Source organism: Fusarium subglutinans (genome assembly GCF_013396075.1).
Source record: "Fusarium subglutinans strain NRRL 66333 chromosome Unknown NRRL66333_c0000116, whole genome shotgun sequence".
Classification (NCBI taxonomy): Eukaryota; Fungi; Ascomycota; class Sordariomycetes; order Hypocreales; family Nectriaceae; genus Fusarium; species Fusarium subglutinans.
In genome coordinates, this window is record NW_023502179.1 from 23,314 (window position 1) to 49,593 (window position 26,280).

The following is a 26,280-nucleotide window of genomic DNA, read 5'->3' on the forward strand; positions in this document are numbered from 1 at the left end:
GCTGGGGACCGAGATAGGGCACGGCTCGTGGTGCATTAGTTAGTGGTCCCTGATTTTTTACGACGAGTCATCGGCAATATTTCCACGAATAGCGTTTGAAGAATGGTGGTTTAAACTTTGCAGGGCATTTTGCGCGCATTCATGGTATGGTCAGCGCTGATTGGCTCATCGTGGCGTTGAGATGAACAGACTTCCAGATTCGAAGTTTCGTGCATTTCCCACAAACCTTGCTAGTTAAATGCCATCAAGCTTATCAGACTCATGCTTCTTTGACTGGGGACCTGGTCCTTGTTCGCAATGGTATTTTGACAGCCCACGTGCTTGAGAAGCCACCAACCGAACCCTAATATCAGGCCCTTCTTGTTGACCCACCAGAGCCTTGATGGTCATGGCAGTGGATAAATGGGTACCCAGCGTTGGATGTTTTGATCCGTTGTTTGTTGAGCTGCGAGAATAGATGACTAGCTCGAGAACCCTGTGATATATGCATTGCCGAAATGAGTATGTGTCGATCAATCTGGTAACAATGGGGTCGCAACTGGTTACCTGGTTCAAGGAGTGGCCTCTCGGGTAGACTGTTTGTCGTTACAGAGTGTAGAACCTACCACTATTTGTTCCTGTCAGTCGGGGGGGCGATGGCAAAATTATCTCTACACCGATTCTTCTAAAAAGGATTGCAACATAGATCTGAGTTCAGTCTCATCAGCGGATAACCGTGTGACAGCAGCAAGCCAATGTATTCGAATGGCGTGTAGTAGCAGCACAAGTCTTTCGAGCGCGGAGGCGCAGAGCGCGGCATTAATAGAGTCTACCACAGCAGAGACAAAACCTGGCCCTTATCAACATGCGCAAATTTTACCACCAGCCAAAATACTCAGATTTTGGCTGGATGAGCGCTGTAAGCACTGTGCGCGGATGATAACTCATCAAGACTCGGAAAACATGGTCCGGTGCTGTGCCACATCCTGGTATGCTGCCTGAAGTCTGTTTACGAAGGTGTTACTTTGCTCTGGGATCTGGTAGCTGCTTCTTGTATCAAGTATCTCAACTCGCGCCTATGCGGTTCGGAACTTTTGGCCATGATGTTATGCGGTCTATATGTCACGAATACTCACCCAAACGAGAATTCTGGTTGTCTCAACAGACTACGAGAAAGAGGATGCAAAAAGGGCTTAAAATCGTTACAAAGGGCACATCTTACAGTCAACATCGGTGGAAGTATAGTCAGATCGTCAACCGTGTGATTGCTTGATTGGTAGTTAAAGCTTATGAGATATCAACGAAGCATGTCAAGTCGAGGCACTGGAAGTTTCCGATTAACCTCAGCCATTGCACGGCCCCAGTCAAGATTGCCATCAAATAACTTATCAATCTCACAACGGTGGCAAACATAGAGTTTACTTGACATCGACATCTCAAAGTCTATCTATATCCCAGTCTTGTTTGATAACACCACCAGGCATCTATCATCGCATCTCGCCACGCGACATTCCATCATCCCGAGCGCACTGTAGGAAAATACTTTGTTTGCGCGAATAAACAAACCCAACTTATTATGTATCTAGTTCTTTGAAACAAACTCTGTATCTTGCCTGAAGATGATGAGTGAGTCACATCTTCTCTATAAAAGCAGAGTTTTTTCCCTCCTCCCAAACTCCTCTACCAAAGAAAAATTCATCAACGAGAATCCAACAAGGAAAATTCATCACAGGATTCTCGTTGAAAAATGTCAAGCTCAATCAAGGAGGCAATGGCCAAATACCCACGGCCGCCTCCTCGACCCCCAGAGAAACCGAAACGCGATCTCCAAAGCCGAAAGGTCATCTTCTTCACCCTCGACACCCTCTTCAACCGTAACCGTGCGATCGAGTGCGCTCTCGAGAGATGCAGACAAATCAACCCAGACCTTGCAAGCAAAACCTTGGAAGAGCTGAAGCGAGGGTATCGCGATGCCATGGCTGAGGCGTATCGACGGCTCATTCACACCCGGCTTCACGGGTCAGGTCCCGCAGGCCTTCCTCTGAACAGTACTCCTCATGTTTTGAACGATAAAGTCGGCATGATGTTCCAGCAGCTCAACCTCAACCCGCCGTCCGCTAGTGAACGTAAACGGATCGGCGGTGAGTTCGGCGCTGCTTTCAACCGCAACCGATTTGAGACTTACGGCGCTTCTCAGGCTCTGCTACAGTTGAGGCATCTGGAGTATACCATCGTTGTCGTCGATGATGCTCTTGACTGGGATGTTGTGAAAGATCTCAACTTTTGGCTGTATATCGATACCAAGGTCATTTCAGAAGAGCTCGTGGTGCGCAAGCCTGATCCTCGCGTGTTTCAAAAGGCGTTGGATGCATACGGTATTTCTCCGAAGAATGCTGTCATCGTTGGGTGTTCGATAGAGGAGGACATAGCTGGTATCCTTAATGCTGGCGCAGAGCCAATCTTGTACATGCCAGGCTATCATCACACGACTATGGATTTCGTAGGTACCCGTGTTGTGGTTCCTCGTACTATGGATGAGCTATTGTCGGAGATGAAACGTCGACCTGAAAATAGCCATCTTCTCCCGGTGCAACAACAACAACAACAACAGGTACCTCCTGTACCTTACCCAATCCACCCACAAATGGTATACGCCCCACAGAACCAGGGGCATTCGAATAATCAGAACCAACAACCGTCAAGACAGTCTCAATATCCACCATCTAATCCAAAGTCTGATGAAGTTGGGCATGCGGGCCAATCTCGGAAGAGACCTCGACCCTCTCATTTCCTATTCCAGCCAGGCCCTAGAGATGAGACTCCACGGAATTACAGGCTGCCAGATCGTGGCCACTCAACTAGGGACTACGAAAGGAATGTACGTCCGACACCTCCCTTGAGTCCCAGTACCTCGACGCGGACTTATTTGCCCCGGGCGCCAACACCGGCCAGAGAACTCGAGAGACCAAATGGTGACGGTTCCGATAGGTCCTACCCTGCAAACAGTCCGCTCGCCCATAGACCTCGGAGCCCATCACCACCACGGACGCTACCTCCGATGAGAATGTATCCGCCCACCGAAGACTGTGTGATTTCTAGGCCAACGAACGTCGAGAATCTGTATCAGCCACGCTCTCCGAATGAGGGATATGGGCATGGGACTTCGAGGGATAGGCACACTACGCAAGGCGGGTATTCACCTCCACCTCCTCCTATAAGTCCGTATCAATCACCAACCCCAAATCGCGGCCAGTATCGGGACCAGGGACGCTCTCAGCAAGATTCCGATCGCAATGAGACTTCGGGGAACGGGAACCCTACCCAAGGCGGATATTCGCCTGAAACTCCAATCCCGTATCGAACCTCCAGCCTCTGCAACGCCGGGCATCATGACACGGTCGCTGGACCCTCAGGCCAGCATCGGAGGACATCTCGAGAGCTCAGGGAAATTGCTCAAAGCATGCTTGATCTGAGTCGAGGCCATCCACGAGTTTCTGTAAGTAGCTGCCCAAATGGCAAACGCGAAACGATATGTTGCTAACTTTTCCAGGTCGACGGAGTGCCCGAAGGTGGCGAGGACGAGTGCCGACAGTAGGTGGTTGAGTAATCATCTTGTGCCGGACCTAGTGGTTATGTGAATTGGGGTCTACTAAACACTTAAGGTGGATTTTGTAAGACAGTTTTGGATAGCTGATATACCGGACCAGATGGTTCAGATAGCTAAATTGAACCTGGTTCGTAGAACTTTGCTAGGTATCGGCAACTTTCAAACGTGAATGTCACAGAGTGGTTTCCCATCCGCCGGTGTCTCAAGCTTTATCTCACCCTAGGTAATAAAAAGCCCTAAGTAAACTTAGGTAAACTTAGTATAGATGTAGAGGATCTCACTTTATTATCTTACTCTATTTAGTTAACACCAGTCAGTGATGAGCGGTAACCTTATTCTTCACTAGCAAATCTTTGTTATTGCCACAACTACTCGCCGATACTTATGTACGCTTCTTGCTACCCCGGATAATGTTCGAGTCTAGACGCACCCGCCAAAACCAGCACAGCGAGACTGAACAAGTGACAACCGACCCTTCACCCAAGCCTTCTAATTCTGTATCTAATATGGATAGCAGAGAAGTGAGCTTTGCGTGCCTATCAGATCCTTCACCTTCAAATCATCCGCCAACCCGTTCATCAGAAGTATATCGTCGAGAGAAGCAGGAGGAGGCTTGGTTTCGTCGAACTGGTCCTGAGTCTTGTAGCCCGCGAATTCCATGGTGCGAGTCTTTGGATCCTCCTGCTGCCAGAGATACCAGAGGCGATCGATCTGGGTATGGTGAAAGAAGAAGATAGGATCTAGTACATTAGCTATGGCTTCTGAGATATATGGAACGAGGATATAGGACTTACCATTGGGGGAAGTGTTGGGAACCATGTCGCCACCCATTGCGCTATGGATAGCACCGTGAGGACCAGCCTCCAGCCTCTGACGATAGATATCGTAGTCCTTGACCGCCTGAACCTTGGCAACAGCCTCCTTGTTGTACTTCTCAGATAACATATTCCCAACATTCTCACTTCCATCGTTCCAATCGCGCGCTAGACAATGGGGATCGTATTCGGTGGGCAGGTAAGCAGGGAAGAAGTCCTTGAAGGGTCCGTCGTCAAGACACTTTCGGACAGCGCGTCCATCGTAAATAGACTCGGTCTTGTTGAGGCTCCCGTTACCGCCGAAGCCGGTCTTAGGATCCCAGATGGTGGACTTGGGCGTGTCGTCGGCATCGAGGAACCAGTCCCAATACCTAACCTGATGTTAGTGTATCCATCTTGGCAAGCTTTGTTAGGGGGCAACTCACGGCATAACTCCGTTGTAGCCGGCATTCCTGGATGGTACCCTCATAGACGTGTACAAAGTATCGGTGCCAGGGGAGGAACAAGGCAACAGCATGGACTGGATGCCATGTATTGTCAGCAAACTGTCTTGCAATAGCAACTGGGAGGATATTGACGTGCTCTGCTAGTCCAAATGAGCGTGAACGTAGGGAAAGTCGTTGTAAAGAGTGGTGTTCAACCCAAGACGAGATGGCTTGGTGGAAAGGCATAGAACAGCGTCGGTGTACTGTTGACGGGCTGCATCATCCAGGTCGCGCCATTCGACACGCTTTGTCGGGTTCTCACAGTTAGAGACTGCAGCCGCTGCGCAAAGAGCGGGAAAAGCCAGAGACAGAAAACGCATCTCGGCGATAGCTTGTCAAAAAAACGAACAATATGTTCAAAAGTGGTATGCGCTTGAGACAATTCTATAAGTTGCAAGAGGATCGACCTATGGGCACTTTTATTGTTATGCTTATATATATATATCCTGCCTTTACACGATACTCTGTGTGCTGATCGGCAAACTCCCTTGCTAGTCTATAGTGCATACGAGGGATACGCTATGGCACTTTGTTTAGTTTCCGAGTTGCTGTCTCTTACATTCAGGGCTTGCTATCTTTAGAATTCCCCGACGATCAGCATGGGTATCCACATACGTAGTGACATTTTATGGAGATCAGTATACCCCGTTGAAACGAAGCTCTATTTACAGGACAATAATCTAAATTTTAATAATCCAATACTTTAAGTTTAATTCTTCCTCCGTTACATAATATTTTATGAGTTGTCTTTATACTTTAAAACTTCTGAATCAGCGCCTTCACATCAGCCAAGCGACGGCCTATGCCAAAAGCTCTCGGACCCGCGAACTTGTTTCAGCTATTTCGGCTTGTGGGTTTATATGGGTCGGCAAAGGACCGAGGGTGCATTATGACAAATTAAGGCTCGTGCAGCAAATCCTACATTATAAATACTCCAGCTTGCAGGGCTGGAAAGGTCGCCCTGGCTATGGAGAGTTGCAGTAAAGGTGGTATCCCAGACCGACAATTCGGCATCGAGAAGAACACAGAGAGATACCGAGGAGACATGGACGTTTTTAGGGCAGAGAATAGACATATCAAATTTCCATCACAAAAGGTCATTCATTATCCGTTTTCGCAGCATAAAGCTTAACCTTATGTGCCGCAGTCATCCCAACCATCACCAAAAAGGCGGCTGGCTAAGGATTCATTACAAAAAGCTCTGGTCAGCATTAATGGGAAAGACTTTGATAGTTACTCTCATCTTAGGAATGAAGAGAGTTTTTTCGACTCCATAACAACTATATGGTCCACCATGCAGAACGGTCTCATTGGTGGCATTGATAATCAGTTGGACAGTTTATCGTGGAGTTAGAGCCCACGGTTAACGTTATCCACGCGCGCAACCAAAACCTGCAGATCCCTGTATTTCTATCTTTTTATTGGTCTCTGACCTCCATTAGTATGTAAATGTTCTCCTTTTGTCAAAGATCTCCCAGTAATCGTCTTATTCCTTCTCGGACCAGCTGGTAGTTGGACAGGAAGCAAACTACAGTTTAATTGTCCCAGATATACCCTTCCACTACGCTTGTGTGCACTCAGAGGAGACACTAGATTTTGAGGCCTTCAACACTAAATGGGCTTGAGGGACAGCGACCAGCAAGTTCTTCTTAGGGTCTTGCTCCGGGATGTATGACGTTGAGATATGCATGCAGAGCATGTGACTTTCTTACCTGCAGACCCAGAAGAGACAAAAGGTCAAGTGATACGTCTCAGAGTGGAAAAGATAAATGAGAGGTCAGCCATTGGCTGTTGGCTGTCGAATATGGTCGTATTTATGCCAATCTGCAATGTAACGCATAAGCGTGACAAAGCAACTGCATATGCGCGAGGCTGGAAAGGTGGATGTGGCTGTCTTTTATCACTGGCCGGCTAAATACAGGATGGGAAAACTGATATGAGACACTGCTTCTCAGTTTTGAGTCGGGGAAGGTTATTAATATGTCAGAAGCCCAATTGTAGTCCTGTTTGATCCTCCAACCTTTCTTAGCACCACGCTATGACACTGTTCAAAACAGCCGCCACCATTCAATAGAGACCTCCAGCTAAGAGCGATGAGCCTTTCTTATCTATCAGACATCATAACTTCCAGTGGAATCGGCATAGCCACCTTCTGCTTGCTATCATCCTGGTGGCTCAGCACAACCCTTCTATCATGGTATCGCCTCCGTCACGTTCCAGGCCCCTGGTTCGCAGGACTCAGCTACATATGGAACGGCTGGATTGCCTACAGCGGTAAACAACACCACGTCTTCGTTGCTCTCGACGAAAAATACGGCCCACTTGTCAGAATCGGGCCACAGGTACTCCTCACTTCAGATGTTGAGCTCGTCAAACGCATGTCAGCGACTAAGAGCTCATATGGTAAATCGTCTTGGGTCGACGGCGTCCGCTTCAATCCGTACCATGAGACTATGTTTGCGGTGAGAGATCCACGACAGCATGATCGTGCAAAGGCGAGGCTGGCGCCTGCGTATAGTGGTCGTGATACGCCTAATCTCGAGGGCGCTGTCGACCAGCAGGTCAACAACCTCATATCTTTGATTCGCCGCCGCTATCTCTCAGAGCCTGCCTCTGGTGTCTTTCGTACAATGCCTCTTCTGAATGTCTTGTCGTATTTCACCCTCGATGTAATTTCGAAAGTCGCGCTCGGGGCAGAGTTTGGTTGCTGCGCTTCTGACTCGGATCCGTATAGGTTCTATGAAGGTCTAGATGAACATATGCCGCTGATGGCGCTGACGAGTGATGTGCCGTGGATCAGAGCTATAATGTACTCGACCACGTTTCTCAAGTATTTTGGGCCACGAGAGACTGATACTCATGGAATTGGCCCGCTAATGAAGTAAGTGCCACTTCCGATTGTCGAGTAACTTACTGGAGCATTCTTGGACTGACATATCACTGTCAGAGTTACAAATGATAATGTCCGACAACGCTATAGTCAAGACCAAACGGAGAAGACAGATATGCTGGTACGTCGTAGGGTCTAACATTCCTCCATTTAACACGTTTGTTGATGCCTTCTGCTTTCAGAGCTCGTTTAAAGTCCACGGTCTATCCGAAGGTAATGCTCAATCCGAGACGCTCTTCATGTTTGTCGCAGGATCCGACACCACCGCGTCCGCTATCAGGGTCACTCTATTCTACCTCATGTCATGTCCCCGCGCTTATCGCAAGCTCAAGGAAGAGATTCGAGGCGCTATTCGTGAGGGCAGGGCTTCAAGTCCAATCACTGCTGCTCAAGCACGCGAGCTGCCTTATCTCCAAGTGAGTCAGCTTTGATACTTCACCATACATATAATAATGACATCTGAACCCCCGCCACCAGGCAGTTATATATGAAGGTCTTCGCATGCGGCCAGTGACAACAGGGCAGCAAGCCAAAGAGGTACCAGCTGGAGGCGACACCATCAACGGGTACTTCATCCCCGGTGGCACATCCATCGCCATCAATTTCTCCGCCATTCTAGGCTCAAAAGCTCTGTTTGGCCCAGACGCCAATGTCTTCCGACCAGAGCGTTTCATCGGCCTCTCAGCCTCCGACCTCGCTGAGATGCGCCGCAACGTCGAAATGAACTTTGGGCACGGCCGATGGATGTGTGCCGGAAAACCGTTGGCGTTTATGGAGCTGCAAAAAGTGTACTTCGAGGTCTGTCCCCCCTCAAAGTTTGTCCTTTGGGTGCGTTGTCCGCTGACTTGCGGTAATTAGTTACTGCGAGCGTTCGATTTTCAGCTCACGGAGCCTCTGAGTCCCATGCGGTCAGAAAGTTACGCTTTGTTTCGCGATTTTGGACTTAAAGTCCGTGCCACGGTGGCCGAAGATATGGAATAATTGTTGGAGTGACGATTGAACGAGGGAATAAGATTTATGACTATCTATCTATTTTATTTCAAGCGAAGTTAAGTCTCAAGATCTAATGCGGGTAGTAAATTGAGTGAATGTTATAAAACAGAACCACCATACCCCCGAACAAGCTCGCCACTTGCTCCATTTCGAAAAGGGAAATACCAACGGCGGGAATAGACAATTGAATTGGATATGCCTCTCTTAAGGTGTTCACTGTGCCCCATATCAAAACACCAATGAAGGCAAGATAAAGAGTCCCAAGACCACAGTGCAATAGCCGAATTCTGCGGATCCAGTGACACAGGTTCACAGCGAGCTCCATAGGAAATTGTTTCGTGGATCTGGTTTCGGGAACTACCCCCGAGAACGAATTCCACTCAGTCGACAGCGGTAGATATATGAAAAATGCCACCATGACTGGACACATGCCCATAGTCACCGCCATAAATCTGAATAGAGTAGACTCTAAAGGGATCCACGAGGTTCGAGCGTCGCCACAAACAACAAGTAGAAATACCCCATTCATTATAGGGAACAAAACGCCAGCGAAAAGGCATTTCTCAACGCGATTGAAGCCCTTGAACTGTTGTTCTGTCCAGTTTTTCCTCTGCTCGACTAGGAGAAACCCAAGCGCGACAAAGCAGAGCCAAAAGCAATTGTCATTGATCCGCAAGGCGGCATCGATAGTAACGACGCGTGGGAAAACTTCAAACATGTCGGGACCTGGTTTGTCGAAAAGCACTTGGTTCTTGTACTGGTAGTCATATGCTTCCGATACTGGACCCTCGTCTCCATTTCCAATGAGGATATGCATAAGGTTCGCCCTGAGATACTGCGTCTTGTCGGAGGGGAAGTTCCATAACTGTACAGCGAAATGTATCATTGCGATGAAAGGGTATGAAATAGCCGCCATAAAGTCCGAGGTGGGCTGGAAGCGATGGGCGGGATTCCATATCCAGGATATAGCCGTGGATGCCACGATGCAGTACCAGGCCACTATGGAGCCTGGGCCGTAGTATCCAGGCGTCGAGAGGGCGATGTCTGACCGTGATTCCATAGTTACTTTACGTATGCAAGACTTGGAGTTGCGAAGTAAATCGATTCCAAAAGCACGAAGAGGTCAAAGAAATAAGCGCCTGCGCTGAGGCCCAAATTACAACAATGGCGTAAGTGGCGCTGATAGACAAGATAAGATCTAAAGCGTCTCCTTTCAGCCTAGTAGTGCCTTGTTATCTGATTCAATTCAGGACATGAATTGAATTAGTAAGTATCCTCTTTACCGACCAGGATCGCTTGAACACTGTACAACCGCGGCATAGCATCCTCCGATCTCGCGATGGAACATGATTCGCCTCCTTATTTTATGAGAAGTGATCCCAAGATTATCGGCCATTTCCAATTCTCTTGCCAAATACAACAAGCGCCCGCCTCATGATCATTGTTCGTATCTGGCAGATCGTCATCACCCGATGTCGACTACACTTCCCACTTTGCGTCTAGCTATTCGCTAGATTCAACATAACATATATCAAGTCTCCCAATTTAATCACCGAGGTGGCCACGTGAAGCCCAGTGCCTCACTAAACATCTCATGACTTCATTTTTCAGATAACCCCCAAACCCCAGCTTGCACGGGAACCTCAGAAGCTTCTCTCTATTTCCATAAGTAACTAGCCAGATCTGACACCCTGCAGTGTTTGAAAGCCGCCTATTGTGCTGATTGTAAGCTCATAGAAAGCGCTCTCTCTGCATTCCTCAGCTCCCGCATTCTTCCTTCCCGCTCTTTTTCCTTCTTGAGGACCTTCTCCAAAATTCCGCAATAGAACACATAGTTCTTCCCGGCCTCGTTACTTATGGCCTCGTCGTCAGAGTTGGTCATGGTCGTATGATGTATCACTATCTGCTTCTTTACCTCCTCTCTGTACTCCGCGGAAACATTTATTCCCTTTTCCAGGTCCTCCATTTGACGTCTCAGAAGAGCTATCTGTGTTTGGATCTCGGCTTGAGATGACATGGTGTTCTTGTTGTAATGTAGAGTTGTGATATGGAGGTGTGGCGGTGAGTTGTATTGTTATTGAAAGTGTTCTCGGTTCTCGTTGGGAGTTTGCTTTGAGGAAATGTTTGGCCTAGAGGGAGTGTGTGGTCTTATACCTTTCTAGTCTTGCTTTCTACTGACTCTGGTCGTCTTACTGAGTGTGATTCGTGCTATCCGCGTTTCCAAGTCAGACCCAGGCTGGAACTCGGAATCACAGCCTTAACCTCCAACGGGACATATGGCTTGATGTTCACTGCAATGCTGCCATCGTATGTCCTTTTAGCTTGATACTCGATAGCCATTCACAAGACTTCCACAGACATTTGATGAGTGACGGCGACCAACAACGAGGTGTTTAGTTCATTACTGTCGTGTAATTAAGAATAACCGCAAATTCCGCAATCACCTGTTGCTTTTCTCGTCATAGGGACAAGACGCTTCAAGACGTCCAACTGCAACAGCGCTATGTCAATCCCAACACTCTCGACTCCTCTATACACCTCGCGGGTCATACTTGGACTCCACAGGCAGCAAGGAACTTAAAGCCTGAGTTCATTTGAAACAATCTGTAAGCTTTATACGCTTGCTCCCTTAACATTTCAAGCTATCACCAAAACGCTATGCGCAAATCCATCACTAACTCCCTCTCCCTGTCTTTATACCTCTGCAACTCCTCAGTCCACTGCTCTTGCTGACAGCAGAGCCTCGTAATAGTCGCACAAAACCGATCATGATCCCTTTTTGCCGAGTCCCTTTCGGCCTGACTCCTGCCTACGCTCATTATCCTCTGCGTCTCTCTCCTTTTCTGCATTAAGTCTTGTATTTCACTCCTTGTGTTATCGTGGTAGGTTTGTACCCGCTCTATAGTTGCTCTAAGCCTTTCGAGCTCTGCCTCGATCACGGCTTTGGAAGGCATGATTTTGTAAATGTGCTGTGAAGTGGTAGAAAGGGCTGACTTGTTCGTTTGCAATTCTCTTTATAAGCGACTCTGCGGGAAATGGTTGAGATACCAACTTCGGAGCATATTTATAGTATGTATGATCGCCTGACATTTCACTGACCAGCATGTCAGTCTTCAACATCACTTTCGCCGGCATACATACAGTGTAGCTCTCGAAGGGGTATAAGCAGTGAATCTACTAAGGTGCACACTTTGCTGGTTCCAAGTTATCGGAATTGTTAAGTGTCAGAACTCAACATAATCACCCATTCCACGAAGTCTAGCTCTCCTACTCAACCGCAAGCCTTGGTCAACGCTGTAATTGAGTGTATATATACGTCAGAACCACTGATGTTATTGAGTAACGGCGGCTAACCAACAAATCGGACTCCCTATCATCTCATGTCATATAGTTACTCATGGATCAGTTTTCATGGAGCGCCCAAATCTTTTCGCTTAAAATTTCACCTCATCATACCACAGCGTTTGTTTCATTTTGAGGATTATTCAGGGCCTCGAGGTAGCTTCATGTGCCAAACTCAGTGTCACTGATGCTTGAAATCTTGCCGTGATGCATCATAGCCTTATGTTGAAAGGTGACATTATCTAAACGCGCTGGTTAGATGCTAAGGAGCCCAAATGCTTCTAGTGCGCCGGCTTGATGTTGCAATACCGCGACTAGGTCACCCATGCTATTGTTACTACTTCATTTACCAAGAGACAATTTCTTCACTTATCACTAAGCAAGTAAGGCGTAGAACATTGTGAACACGTAACTTTTGAAGAGCTAGTGCATAATGCACCTCCATATAATCGACCGTCTAATTTAACGCTTGCAATTCTCTCTCAAGACGTGCAAGCTTCGAATTCTTCATCGCCAAGGCTGTCCTCAGTGTGTCTCTCTTCATTCCTAGTTGCACCTCTTCACGCAGAAACTCCGCGCGTTGTTGTAGAGCCACGCGTTTCTCCTCATCCCCAAAGTTTGGGGAAGAACCTATTGCGTTCGCAGCACGCCCTTTTGCCTGCAACTGTAGTATTTCCCAGTCTAGATCATTCATGTCCTTCGTGATCGTTTTGATTTCCGATTTGACGTTACGGAGCTGCCTCTCGATGGATACCTTATTTGGAGGCATGTTGTTGTAGATGTATCGCCAGGTGATAAAAAGGATGTAGCTCTGTGGTTTCAGTTCTTTACTAGGTTGCTTTACAGGAGATCGTTTGAGTACCCAGCTTAAGACGTGTTTTATAGCTTTCTGGCCTGGTATTTCACTGACTGGTATATCAGAATAAGACATTGCTCTTACAAACACTATGTACATATTGACTCTTAGTGTTATGGTGCACCATGAATGGGAGCAGTGAGGCTACAGCTATACACTAGGCCCTTTGTCCCAACATAAGCTCTCAACCACAAGTGACTGCCGGGAATAGCTCATACTGTCTGTGTCTGATAATAAGAGCGGCTATCTTTACCTGATGTTTGTTCTGCAGATTCTTAACTACTGAGTGATAATTGGGTTACTTATGCTGTTATTACTACTTGGCTTCATGAGGCACATTTCCTGTACCTTATTCCTTTATTGATTAAAAAGAAAGCGTGAGATGCAACTGTAGTAAACCTGGGGTCTATGCTACATATATAATTCAAGCTTAACTTTCTCGGGGAATAGTAAACCCTATACTATAGCAAAAGCCCTTTGTCAATGGCCTGTTACGCTGACAATTCAGTCATAAGCCTTGTCTCCTTCGTTTTTAGCCTCTCCAATTCCCGCCTGCTCCTGCTTTGATAGCGTTGTAGCTCATTCTCTCTATCCAAAAACTCTATATATTGCTGTTTAGCCACCGCAATTCGATTAGGAGGATAGTTTCCCTGTACTATCGCCTGAGCAGCGGCCATTTGTGTCTGCACTTGAATTATTCCCCAACTTCTGTCATTTATTTCCTTCTCAACGGTGGATATATCACTTCTCACGCGAACAAGCTCCAGCGCAATATCTACCTTTCTAGGTGCCATGCTGTTGTGGATATATTTCCAAGTGGTCAAAATCTTTGACTTCTTCAGCTGGTTCTCTTTGGAGGAGGTAGTTTGAATGCCAAGCTTGGTGCCTTTTTATAGCTCGCTCCTGTGGCATTTCACTGCCTGACTCATATTTGGATCAGATATTGCTTGTGCAAACACAATCCATGACCCATTGTTGGTGCCACGGTACCTCAAATGGAATCAGTGAAGCTACTGCTACACACCAAGTTCTGTGTGCCCATATAGGTCTGGGCCACAAGCGTCGATAATTGATCGTATATCTAGCTTACAAATTACACATAGTATCACAATCTACTGAGTCACACACTTCATTTATTACACATCCACGGTGACCCGCAATGTCATCTTATTCTGTAGCAACTGCACGATTCATGGGCGAAACCAGCCCGAAGATTAAGTGCAGTGTCAGGTTCAATTCATCCAGTGGATGCTAGTGGATGAAAAAGGTAAATCAGATTAACTGGTTCCCAAAAGGTGTCATGAAAGTATTTATATCTATGTCCTCTATCCTCACTTAAGCTCTTAGCGACAAGTTTCAATTGCAAGTGTCTGTATATCAGTTATCACAGTTCACCGAGTCCCGCTTACTACAGACGATGACCAATTCCACACATGAGCAGTCCTGATTAACTAAACACTCCACTGGTAACTTGAACTTTCCCAGTGTGCTTTAAAATACTGAGAAGACTAAAGTACACAACTGCTTCATCAAATCGTCACTGCACGGCATTGGCCAAGCGATAAATCCTATGCTACATTGCTTCACTGACTAAAAAGATGGATTTGTGGATGTAGGAGTTCTTATTTGAGGCCTATACCATTTATAGTATCCTGAATTCCAGCCTCTCGTAACTGTACTGCATATGATACCTCAAGTGAATCGCCCTTCCAATGTGATCCATCGCCTAGTCTGCACCTGTCCAATTGTCTCTGAATTCTTGAAGGTCTTTGATTCTCTCATTCAGCGTCTCCAAGCGCCTCTCGCGGTTCTCTTTGCGATGTAATGCACAGAGTGCCCGTTCCTCATGTTCGTTAAATTGTTGCTGGGCCATTGCCTTCTCTTCATCGGTATACTCTGTGGGGCCTGAGGTCACTATGCAGCTGGCACATAACTGCTTGGTCTGTTCCTTTGTAGCTTCCCACCTCTTGTCTTTGATCTCTTTTGTTACGTCCTCTATTTCGGACTTGACAAGGCGAATCTCTCTGTCAATCTCCTTCTTACTTTGGAAGTCCTTTAAGCGCGGCATGTTGATCTGGTTGTCCTGGGTGGTCTTGTGGTATCGTTGAGTAAGTGCTCGTAGAATAGCTTGTAGGATTGCTTTTGTGATTGTTGTTGGATTGTTATGTGGTTGCTTGGATGATTGCTTGTAGGACAGCTTATGGTCCGTACCTACACCAGCTATTATAGTCTGATTGACTTGCATTTCACTGATTCACATGGCCGGCGCAAACATGGCTTTTGGTGTGACTCTCTGTCCATCAGCGCGGATACTTAGAGTCACAAAGAGTCTTTGAACAGTGAACATGAACGGTTGGACGTGCCATTCATTGCTGTTGACTGTCATCCAAGCAACGCGCAGCTTGTAGTCATCGTGAATGGCTCAAAGACTCTTGAGGGAGCGGAACCAGGTGTCATTGTTACTACCACGTCTCTATGGTTGGTGATGCAGGACAGTATGTAAGTGATGCATTGTCGCGTTGCTCGCTTTGGCCGTTTGTCAGAGTCCTTGACACGTTATTCGCAGCTCTTACCTCTGATCTTGAATAATGAACCGTTTATGATAAGCGTATCAGTTCATCGCTCGGGAGTTCCATCATGTGAATCACCATGTCTTTGAGCAGCCATTGGATGGACATGGAGCAAACAGACTCCAAACTACACCACCACTCGAACCTTGCCGAAGACATGGCTCTGCCGAGATGATGTAGCAGGGCGAGTCGATAGTTCTGCATCCCCAACAACGACCAAGCAGTGTCAAGTGTTCAAGCCAACCTCATTGCCAGAAGCAACTCTAATTGGGACAGTGCATCGGACACCTCGTGTTTCCCGACAAGCCCGCTCCAGAACCGGCAATCCCTTTCGCACTGTCATCAGCCACCATTCCAACCCCATAAACGTTTCCAAAACAGGACCCTCTAGCTCCAAGCTAGTCAAGCCGTGACATCATGCTCCACGGCTAGCGAGGTCCGTGATTTGCCAGTTACTAATTATAGAGTGTCCACTCCCGGTAGATCGGCACTTTGAGGCTTGGAATCACGAGAATCAACGCCACTAGCTCACTTTCCAGCTGGGACTCTTTTCCTTAACGTTGCATTTTCGATCAAAGTTTCCCCTACTGGAAATTTAGGGAAGCTTTTGGCGTCGCGGGAAGAAAACGCATTATTGCATTAGCGGCTTTGAGTTCGTAATTTCACCTATTGTTACGATGCAGGGATGGTGTAATCTCTATTCTACCCCCGGGGACAGCGAGAGCCACTGTTGTTAGGTCCGCAACGTAGTTTTTACTTTAGTTCATGTCGTATTGGGCTTGAATATCAGTTCGTAAAGCGTCGATCTGTGGATCATGCGAGTGCGAGGGGTGGCCACGGCAGTTGATGTATTTAATAACATTTAATATCTGCTCCATCCCTTTTGTTTCATCTCATTCCATTCATCCTTCCATCACCCTTCCATACCCCCAATTACTCACAATGCATCTCAATACACTGCAATGTTTGGTCATCGGCCTCGTCGCCAATGCTGCACAGTCATTAGCTGTGCCGACGAAACGAGAGGCTGTGAATAGCTGTCTTGTCCAAGCAAAAGTCCCAGTCGACACCAAGGGCACACAAACATGGACCGAAGACGGCACCGCTTACAATCTGCGCCTCCAATTCGAACCCGTCGCCATCGCAGTCCCCACAACCGTCGCTCAAATCTCCGCCGCTGTGGCTTGCGGCTCAAAACACGGCGTCGCAGTTAATGCCAAGAGCGGTGGCCACAGTTATACATCCCTTGGCTTCGGTGGCGAAGACGGCCATCTCATGATCGAGCTGGATCGCCTATACAGTGTCAAGCTAGCCAAAGATGGTACTGCAAAGATTCAGCCCGGCGCTAGACTTGGCCATGTCGCTACTGAGCTCTGGAATCAGGGAAAACGTGCTCTTTCTCATGGAACTTGTCCTGGTGTTGGTATCGGTGGTCACGCCCTGCACGGCGGCTACGGCATGGTCGCGCGCAAGTACGGTCTCACGCTGGACTTGATGAAGGGCGCTACTGTAGTTCTCCCCACCGGAAAAGTGGTTCACTGCTCCAAGACCGAGAACTCTGATTTATTCTGGGCCATTCGCGGCGCCGGTGCTTCATTCGGTGTCGTCGCTGAGCTTGAGTTCGACACCTTCGCTGCTCCCGAGCAGATTACATATTTCGACATTGGTGGTTTGAACTGGAACCAACAAACTGCTCCTCAGCATTTACTCGATTTCCAGGAGTTTGGAAAGACGATGCCGGCGGAAATCACTATGCAGATGGCTATCTCCAAGAACGGATACAGTGTTGACGGTACTTATGTTGGTACTGAAGCTGATCTCAAGAAGGCTCTTCAGCCGCTGCTTAACAAGTTTAATGTGCAAGTCAGCGCGACAACTGTGGATTGGATTGAGCTTGTTACTCACTTTGCTGGGGCCAACGTCAATATCAACCCTACCAGTGCTTCATACGATGCTGTAAGTCGATCTCCTCCCCACAATGAATATCATTCGCTAACAATTCACAGCACGACAACTTCTATGCCAGCAGTCTTCAAGCGCCTGAGCTTACTCTCGCTCAGTTCAAGTCCTTCGTCGACTACATTTCCACCACTGGCCAGAGCAGCAGTCACTCATGGTGGTTGCAGATGGACATCTCTGGCGGCAAATACTCCGCCATCTCCAAGCACAAGCCCACCGACACTGCTTACGTTCATCGCGACGCTCTTCTCCTCTTCCAGTTCTACGACAGTGTTGCTCAGAACCAGAAGTATCCCTCTGATGGCTTCAACCTGATCAAGGGTCTGCGACAGAGCATCTCCAATACCTTGAAGGCGGGTACTTGGGGTATGTATGTCAATTATCCTGACTCGCAACTCAAGGGTGATAGAGCCACGGAAATGTACTGGGGTAGCAACCTCGCCAAGTTGGAGTCGATCAAGGCGAAGTACGACCCCAAGAACATTTTCCGCAACCCTCAATCAATCAAGCCCAAGGCTTAAAGTAAATCATACGAAGAGGTGCTATCTTTTTTTGTATACATAGACATATCATTTAGCGGGTTTTATCGGTTTAATATCATAGGTTTTTTATTAGTGCGAGACAAGTCCCGGGTAGCCTTTGTTTTCATTCACTTTTCTGATTGACGTTCAAAATTCGGCCAAGTCACTGGCGCCTTTTGTGTAGCAAGCAACTTCTCTACATAGAATTCTCTTACATTTCAAATCAAATCAAATCGAAACATAAGACTTTTTGAGTCCATCTACTTTCACTACCGCGTGACACCATACACAGCGTAAAGTACTTCCGTCATCGATCATCAACCCCAACGGATTAAAGAAGTGCAACGAAAAGATTCCCAGAAGGTAAGACTAACGAACCTCAACCTTTCGAAAATGGTCCAGTTTGCCTGTCAACCTCACCTGCGGAGTTGAGGCATAAATAAACATCAGTCTGTAACGACAACAACGTTGACAGAACCAACAGCGTTGGTTGTCACAGCTCTAACACAATTTGAGTTAGTTCCTCTCCGAATTGGTTGACGTGATTGGCTCAGTAGTCAACCCACCGTAGGATCTGCCCACCGGCTGCCTAACTGTGCCTGAAATAACGGGTCCGTTTTAACCAACACCAATTACCTTAAAAAGTCTTCCCCTTTTCATCACCTCATCCATTTCCTCACCAATTCTCTGCAAACTATCGTCATATCGCAACAATGTCGGGGATCAGCGACCGGATGCTACAGCTGGACATGGCTCTGACCCAGAACGGGACACCAGCCACGCCTCATCTTCGTCAAGCGCGGATCAAACGGAAAAACAGCCCTACAGACATCAGCCATTTAGTCTTTGGTCCGCAGCCTGGGAAGAAACACCAATTGTGGATCACAGATCGGATCATGGAACCTCAGACAATTCCTCACTTCTTTGAGTTTCTCATGAACGGGGAACTTCCTGGAGATCGACAAACGTCTCGTCCTTTGCTTACGGTTGAAGAGGTCAAGAACTTGACTAGACCTGCTTCGGAATGGGCCCCTGCTCCACTTAATCGACAGGCGAGATCGACTGGGGAGTGGATTGGCATCAGAATTGGTTCGTATGAAGACAGTTCTCGACTCTGGCCGATTGCCAAAGAACTTCATGCTATGAAGTCGAGGCTTTGGGAGGGAGTGCCACCGATATCTGAGAGGCGATGGCAAGAGTTGGGGCTTGATCATCCGGATAGATTCCCAGAAGCGTGTCGTTACTTCGTTGCGGTCATCAATGTCTTCATCTACCTGAACACAAAGCGCACCAAAGCAGCTCTGCGAAAGACATATAACCTGATATGGGACCACCTCAGGGTGTTTGAGCAGGCGATCAACGCAAAGAGAAAAGAGGAAGCAGAAAACGGCGTTTATGAGCACGTATCAGTAACTGGTCTCTGGTACGAGTTCATCAAAGCGCAATACGACTCCATCTGTGAGAATGCCCACCACTGGATCATCGAGCACATTGATCGCATACGAGAGTCAATCGTGCAAGAGCTCGCGCTGCATCAACCCGATCATCCGGATCATTACAGCGATAAACAATGGGAGTTGACAAACAAGCTCCACGACCTTGCCGAAAACACTGCTCAAGCTGATTACACCATAATGATGCCCACGGATGGATACAAAGGCGATAGTCTCCCAGTAAAAGAGGACGATTGTCTTACCGAAGCTCATGGCGGTGGTTTTCGCACAGAGACAATCAGTTGGTCCGCGAATCTATCATGGCGAGCGTCTGACTACACCAAGCGTGTTAGGTATCTTGACCGGAAAGAGATGTACAGTCATCTGGAGCATGAGGACTTTAGACTGCTCCGGGGCTCCGGGAGGATGAGTGACCCAGCGTGTATGGTCATCTCGGCGATTAGTCAGATTGATGCGCAGACTATGGCTAGGGAAGAACTACGAGGGCTCCCTAAACATCCAGACTATGTACCGTGGATTGAGTATGCGCGACGAAGATCGAACAAACGCTTGGGTTTTGTAGCGTATAGGCTGTGTCATGAGTATAGTCCTGAGAAGTGGGATATGTTCAAGGTCAAGTTCGAGGCGGACATTTCTGACTGGGGACGAGGGACGATAGGTATCAATGACGTTCGCAAGGCGTGTAAAATCCATTGGATTGATGGCAAAGAGAAGGAAATTGCGGATGATGATATCGAAACTGCAAAGAAGTAACTTTAACGACTACAACATAACGCAAAACGCTAACCGCTACGCAGACATTTTGAGACCATGTCAGATCAGTCAGTCCACGAACGTGTATTCCTCGCCATCGACGAGGCAACCATGAAATCATATCTCGAACCAGAACCAGGTAAAGAGAAATTCGTCCTCGCCGTCGACGCAAAATACACACCAACAAACGAAGAGAACGTAGAGTCACCAGGCTACAAGGGGACTTTGCGCATACTGGGTAGTATTCTTTGGGATGAGCTAGGCGCACTGTTAGTCATGCAAAGCGCATTTCTTGAGAATCTCTGGCCGATGGCGATGCATGATGCTGAGGGTGTATATCGCGGTATCAGGGTTACGTCAGTGCTCAAGTTCTCATCTTATCAAGAGAATCTGAACTGGAGGCTCGCGAGTGAGATAGTTCCCAAGTTGGTAGCTTTCAGACGAAGACTTGAGTTCAGATCGAGGAGATAGAATGACGGTACAAATATCTAACGACTGAATTGTTGTTCCCGGGCTATTAATACCTGCCAGCCTTTTTGGCTGCCGTCCGAGCTCGCGTGATCTGCTTCTTCCAACCAAAACACTGACTGCACGCTACATCCTCTAGTTAGAATTCCATATTTTCTCTGCAGGCAATCAGTGCGACTTACTACCACTGCTATGTTTCTTACAGACATAAACGCCATCGTTGTTGACGGAGGCATCTGGAGTTTCGATTGCATCGCGATCTATAGTGTCAAACTACATCGGGAGTTGATAGTGTAAATAAATAGTTATGCTCTAAGGGGGGAAAGTGCGCGTACTCCGTAGAAACCGTCGTTCTCTTCTCGTAAATCGACGCTGCAATCCTCGCACTAGGACAAGTGTTAGACATTTTGGGGGGTTATTAGTGGAGACGGTGAACCGACGATTTCAGCGAGATGTTCTTGGCAGAACATGGCGTCGTTGATCTCAACTGTGGACATAGTGACTATTGATAAGAAAGTTGAAAGGTTGTTCAGTAAAGTGATAGACAAAATGAAATGAAGTTTTGAAATGGCGACAAGGTCTTGTTTTATAAAGTGATGTATTTTGTGGTCACGTCAGTGGCGGGGGAGATCTGCAAGACACTACTGCAACATTTGTGCTTGGATCGCAGCTGAAAGATAGCTTGGCCCAATAGCGAGGTCGAGAGCTTAGCGTCAACTGTAGGTGATCGGCGCTGAGATTCTTGTAGCGAGACTATTGGGTAGAGATACGATCTTATTGACTGGAATCCTGGAATTCAGCTGCTAAAATGAGACATTCTTTTCCTTTTATGAAAGACACCGAACTTTTGTGATAAGATGAGGGAAAAGAAACGTCATGTCCTCGTCTATTACCTGTGTTCGCAGCCCAAAGCTTAGTTTTACGGGCAGCAATTAACTGCAAGTCTATGCCGTCCGTCACAAGTCTAAACTTCAAATAACACATCTGGCTTATAAAACAAGATACTCTTTAGCCTCACCGATGCTTAGAAAAGAGATCTCGATTTATTGAGATGGCGATGCGAAGAAGGTTTATAGGAGATGGCGATATCTGGAGCTAAAGCTGAGATGCATATGATAAATCAAGGGATCGTAATTAAAAAGGACAGTATCTAAATCGATAGCCAACTATATAGAATCCAAGTCAATACTTAATATAAACAGACACTCATCATGCACCAGTGTAACGGTAGATGTGCCAGTCTCCAAGTCTGTTTGAATCGAGAACTGGAATGGATCGACATCCTGGCGAGGAATCCACAATATCCTCCTAGAACCCTTCATGAGCCAGGCTTCGGACTTTGAGTATGATAGTCTGAGGTAACGCGGGTCCCAGTGATTTTCCGCGGTTACTGTTGGTACATCCTCAGCAGTACCACGTTCCGTGTCGTATTTGAGAACACCAAATCCCGTGTCGAGTAACTTGGGGGCTAAAAGGTTCAAAGTTGGAACGAAGTCTGGTAGAGAGTACTTGCGAATCCAGGAGCCATCTTTTGCATTTCCAATGGCTACAAATTCCTGGTCCGAACCCCCTCCAAAGATAGCAAGGATACCACTAGAAGATAGGGAAACCTCTCCAACCCATTCGAGATTGATTTTTTGAGCGTGAGGGTCAAAACGCTGAGTTTCCTTTTCGCGCATAATGTCCCATATCACTACCTGAGAGCCAACTGAGCCCCCATACAAGTTCCCAGCGATTTGCCCATCGGATGTAATGGTGGATCTGAAGTCTTCGAATGGAAGTGAGACACGTAGCTTGCGCAAGCATTTGCCTGTCTTCAGATCCCAGAATTTGATGTATCTGTCGTAAGTTATGATCTGATCTTGTCCCCAAAACTGTATGGTTAAGTAGCTATTGGGATTTTGTTCAGGAGCCAGATGCTCTTCAATCCGTCGCTGGAAGTAGTAGAGGCCCGTGTCGTGGTCGAAATTAAAAACATCAATGGCACCTCCGTTGGTAGCCACAGCAAAATGGTCTTCGTGACCAAATGCTAGTGACCTGATTATGTAACTTGACTCTGCAGGCGAATTTTGAAGTCTCTTGGAAAGTTGGTGAAACTTGCCCTTGACTGCTATGTTTAACATGTCAAATTTCCCATTGTTGCTTATGACAGCAACCTTGCCACTCGGCGATGTAATAAACGCCTTGGTTGTAATGACAGATTGTTGGGTGGTAGGTTTTGAATCGCTCAAGATCGTGTCCAGGCTCCAGATCTTGACAGTGCAGCTTTCCATCCCCAGTGAAGCAAGTTGGCGATTTCTTCCATAGCATATTGTCCGGACAGGATCGCCTCGTGTATGCGCTACGAGTTCTTTCGCTTCAAAATCCCATAATTTGATACCAAAGTAACCACAAAAGGCTATCAAACGGTCATCGGCTACCCATGATACATCGTATAAATATCCATACCAGTCAAATCGCGCGATCTCCTGCACGGTTATGGACGACCTCCATGAGTACAATACGAGATCTCGAGAGCCTTGCAATCCCGCACAGCGTGTCCGATCACGGCTGACCGCGGCAGCATCAGGATATTGTATTCCCGTCAACGACATTAGCTTGGATGCATGACCTCTCGCATCAAGACCCCAAATAGAAATACCGTCCGCTGTTAGAATCAAGAGAGCCTGAGGATGCGAAACGGTATGTACCCAGGAAATGGGTTTGATACAGGAGTCTAGCACTGTAAGGCAGCTGTCCATTTTTGTTTCGGTCGCGATGTTCCAAATATCGACGGTGTGGTAGTCTAATTGCAATGCAAGTAATTGTCCGTCTGGGGAGACGGACAGAAAGGAGCCATCGTAAAATTGGCGAACTGGGAAAGTTTTAATGCATTCCCCGTTAGTCATATGAATGATCGAGAATTGCATATCGTCTTCTGCATCGTCGCCAGATACCGTGATTAGTGAATCTCCACTCGGATGGAATGTAAAGTAGGGCAGGCGGCCTCTAGGAGATTCAATTGACTTGACAAGTCCACCCGTGGAAGCATCAATCAGGAGTATACTGTCGTTGTTGCTGTTGATCGTTGCAATTTGGCGACCATCAGGTGAGAATTCGATAATGCCAACGGCACCACTTGCTATGCCCGGAATAGTCTGGAGGCAGGCATCCCAGTGTTGAAAGTCAGGGGAGAACACATCTATAGATTTGTTGATTTCCTGGTAACAGAATCCTTTGATTTTGCTCAGCTGTGGAGAGAAAATCAAAGCTGCGTCATAGAGTTGAAGCGGTACAGCATCCATGATGGCTCTGTGCGTAGAAACGAAACGTACAGCGTCTTTGACCAGAAGCTTCAGCTCATTATGTACTCTACCATCCTGAAATACAGTTTAAGGTCAATTCGCTTCTTTTCATTTCTCTCGGTTACTTACCAACTTTTCATCAAGTTTCTGCATTGCCTTAATTGCCTCTGAGGTACACCGCAACAGACTCATAGCCTCAAGCCAGTAAAGATAGTTGTTCTCAAAGAAATTTGTAATTGTAGTGTAACCAAAGTTGCTCCGGTGTCGATTACCGGTTGGAAGCCATGCACAGAAGTGGTCAACCCAGTAGACACAGGCATATTCAATGATAGTCAGAGGGGCATGTGGTAAAGCATCTATCTCACCGATCAAGACGCAACTGTCTTTGAGTCTGCAGAGGTTTCGATGGAGCCTGTCACTCATAACACTCATGCTACAGTCGAAGATGGAGTAGTGTTGCTGTTCTGTGCCTGAAGGTAAGATCTCGGGTGTATCGCGCAAGAAATCATTGACCGACTGATGGACAGTGTAGACTGTATCTCCCCTTATCGTGAGGAGGGAGCCACAAGATGTAACAAGGCTCGAAAGAGTCTCTGTGTCTTCAACCCACTGAGTAAGAGTTCTGTCGGCGGCAGCTAGCTCTCGTAGACTAAGGGGCCTTAGAGCAACAGCTATCACAGCAAGGATAGCTCTACACCAGTCCATGTCTCTGTCGTTAATGTCACTAATCATCCTTTCGTACAACTCGTTCAGTCCAGCGGGGAAGCGCTGTAAGATGCTGGAACTGTGATAGTGTTTAACTCCCGGCTTTTCCAGTTCTTGACAGACCAAAGAAACCCAAAGGAATGTGTCATTCGCGTTGTCAAGAAGATGTTTGCGGATAAGCTGTCGCTTAGGCCGATCGTATGTTGAATTGAGCCGGCCGACCTTGCTATCAACGAACTTGAGGACAGCATTTGAGATTGAGGTGTGGTTGAGTTCCAGGTGCAATTGAACTTGAGACTCCTTTGAATCAAGCTGTGACTCTATCTCGGGCCAGTTGCGGCTAGAAATGACCCATTTGGCTTTGCACGAGACTGAACACTGACTGATATACCCAATTAGTTTCTCGCGATCTTCGATGCATTCATCCAAAGCATCTATGATGATGATACAATCCGTAGATGTCTTATCTTGGAGTATGGCAGTAAGGATCCCCGACAGTGCGTACCAAGAGTTATGATCGGCGAAGACATTTGAGCCAGCCTGATCATACTCCCTGCGAACATAAAATTTCAAATCTGGTCGCTTGCTAACGAACAGCCAAATAACTCCGCGAAGCACATCTGATGCAGTTCGATGGGAAGGCCGTGCGGCTTGGCAGAAGAAGTAGAAGATACCGTCATCTGACGTTTCCTCTAGCTCTGTAATAAGCCCAGCTAGAAGCATCGTCTTGCCTTTCCCGGGGTCGCCTCTGATCCAGAGTAAATGCTGTTCCGGATCGTCGCGCCATTGCAAAAAGTTGTCATTGTATAGAATCCAACTGTAACAGTCCTTGAGCAGACCGCCCTTTTCGTGCTCAATGCGTTTCTTGTCGTCTTCCGGGTTGGTGATATAAAGATCTTTGAGGCATGAGTCCTTCTCTAGCTAAATCGCTGTCAGGTATCGCTCGATGATGTACCGACAGGAGGAGATCGCGTGCCCGGAATACACTTACATCTGTGCCATAGATATGGTTAGTCTGTTCATTGATTTTAACGTTGCCGGCATTTGCAGCCTTCCCTATGTGATAATCGTTCATTGCGAAGGTCAGGCATCAAGTTTGTAAAGAGGATGGAGCCTGCAAGAATCAGAGACAACGAGTATGCACGTAAGCAACAAGTACCAGTTTCTTGTTGGGTTCTAGTCAGATCGGGCACATCATCTGATCCTGGCACCAATTCTCAAAAGTCCTATGCTTCTGGCCACGTCACATCACACACCGCCTGAACTATACCCAACTTGTCTTTCCCTAACTTGGTTTGCTCCTGCATGCGCGATGAAGCGGAATGGAGGGTGCACTGGCCAACAGAAACCACTCATCCTTATCCTTGCCATCTCTTTGTGACGCCACAGCGCTAATTGATACGCACCCAACAGCGGACAGCCCTGTCACACTTTTGAGAGAATATTGAGTTACTTGGAGCTCCTCCATGTTTTTCACAACGTCATGCCCACTGTTGGACACAAACAGTAGACTCGCCTCATGCCATCTTGATTCCGCACCAAAACAGCATTTTTATAAGTCTTTACTAATAGCAATGTTCAAGACTGTGATAATCTGTT

General features: G+C 47.2%; 8 protein-coding genes across 8 annotated transcripts; 4 read left to right on the plus strand and 4 right to left on the minus strand.

Moving 5' to 3' along the window:
• Positions 1–1,726: 1,726 nt before the first annotated feature.
• FSUBG_8420 (uncharacterized protein) lies at positions 1,727–3,574 on the plus strand (the record flags this gene model as incomplete). The annotated part of the gene is made up of 2 exons (XM_036686828.1): positions 1,727–3,475; positions 3,530–3,574. The coding sequence occupies 2 exons, from the start codon at positions 1,727–1,729 to the stop codon at positions 3,572–3,574; spliced, it is 1,794 nt and encodes a 597-aa protein (XP_036536040.1).
• Positions 3,575–4,087: 513 nt separating this feature from the next.
• FSUBG_8421 (Tyrosinase) lies at positions 4,088–5,206 on the minus strand (the record flags this gene model as incomplete). The annotated part of the gene is made up of 4 exons (XM_036686829.1): positions 4,088–4,326; positions 4,381–4,772; positions 4,827–4,853; positions 5,043–5,206. The coding sequence occupies 4 exons, from the start codon at positions 5,204–5,206 to the stop codon at positions 4,088–4,090; spliced, it is 822 nt and encodes a 273-aa protein (XP_036536041.1).
• A 1,773-nt stretch (positions 5,207–6,979) lies between these two features.
• Positions 6,980–8,757, plus strand: FSUBG_8422 (cytochrome P450 monooxygenase; the record flags this gene model as incomplete). The annotated part of the gene is made up of 5 exons (XM_036686830.1): positions 6,980–7,767; positions 7,867–7,897; positions 7,959–8,192; positions 8,254–8,574; positions 8,635–8,757. The coding sequence occupies 5 exons, from the start codon at positions 6,980–6,982 to the stop codon at positions 8,755–8,757; spliced, it is 1,497 nt and encodes a 498-aa protein (XP_036536042.1).
• Positions 8,758–8,825: 68 nt separating this feature from the next.
• FSUBG_8423 (uncharacterized protein) lies at positions 8,826–9,829 on the minus strand (the record flags this gene model as incomplete). The annotated part of the gene is made up of 2 exons (XM_036686831.1): positions 8,826–8,839; positions 8,890–9,829. 2 exons carry the CDS (start codon positions 9,827–9,829, stop codon positions 8,826–8,828), a joined length of 954 nt encoding a protein of 317 aa, XP_036536043.1.
• A 4,864-nt stretch (positions 9,830–14,693) lies between these two features.
• Positions 14,694–15,212, minus strand: FSUBG_8424 (uncharacterized protein; the record flags this gene model as incomplete). The annotated part of the gene is made up of 1 exon (XM_036686832.1): positions 14,694–15,212. The coding sequence occupies one exon, from the start codon at positions 15,210–15,212 to the stop codon at positions 14,694–14,696; it is 519 nt and encodes a 172-aa protein (XP_036536044.1).
• Positions 15,213–16,479: 1,267 nt separating this feature from the next.
• Positions 16,480–18,017, plus strand: FSUBG_8425 (6-hydroxy-D-nicotine oxidase; the record flags this gene model as incomplete). The annotated part of the gene is made up of 2 exons (XM_036686833.1): positions 16,480–17,493; positions 17,544–18,017. The coding sequence occupies 2 exons, from the start codon at positions 16,480–16,482 to the stop codon at positions 18,015–18,017; spliced, it is 1,488 nt and encodes a 495-aa protein (XP_036536045.1).
• A 713-nt stretch (positions 18,018–18,730) lies between these two features.
• FSUBG_8426 (uncharacterized protein) lies at positions 18,731–20,695 on the plus strand (the record flags this gene model as incomplete). Its single annotated transcript, XM_036686834.1, has 2 exons — positions 18,731–20,220; positions 20,269–20,695. 2 exons carry the CDS (start codon positions 18,731–18,733, stop codon positions 20,693–20,695), a joined length of 1,917 nt encoding a protein of 638 aa, XP_036536046.1.
• A 1,163-nt stretch (positions 20,696–21,858) lies between these two features.
• FSUBG_8427 (vegetatible incompatibility het-E-1) lies at positions 21,859–25,756 on the minus strand (the record flags this gene model as incomplete). The annotated part of the gene is made up of 3 exons (XM_036686835.1): positions 21,859–24,051; positions 24,106–25,602; positions 25,673–25,756. The coding sequence occupies 3 exons, from the start codon at positions 25,754–25,756 to the stop codon at positions 21,859–21,861; spliced, it is 3,774 nt and encodes a 1,257-aa protein (XP_036536047.1).
• Positions 25,757–26,280: the final 524 nt, after the last annotated feature.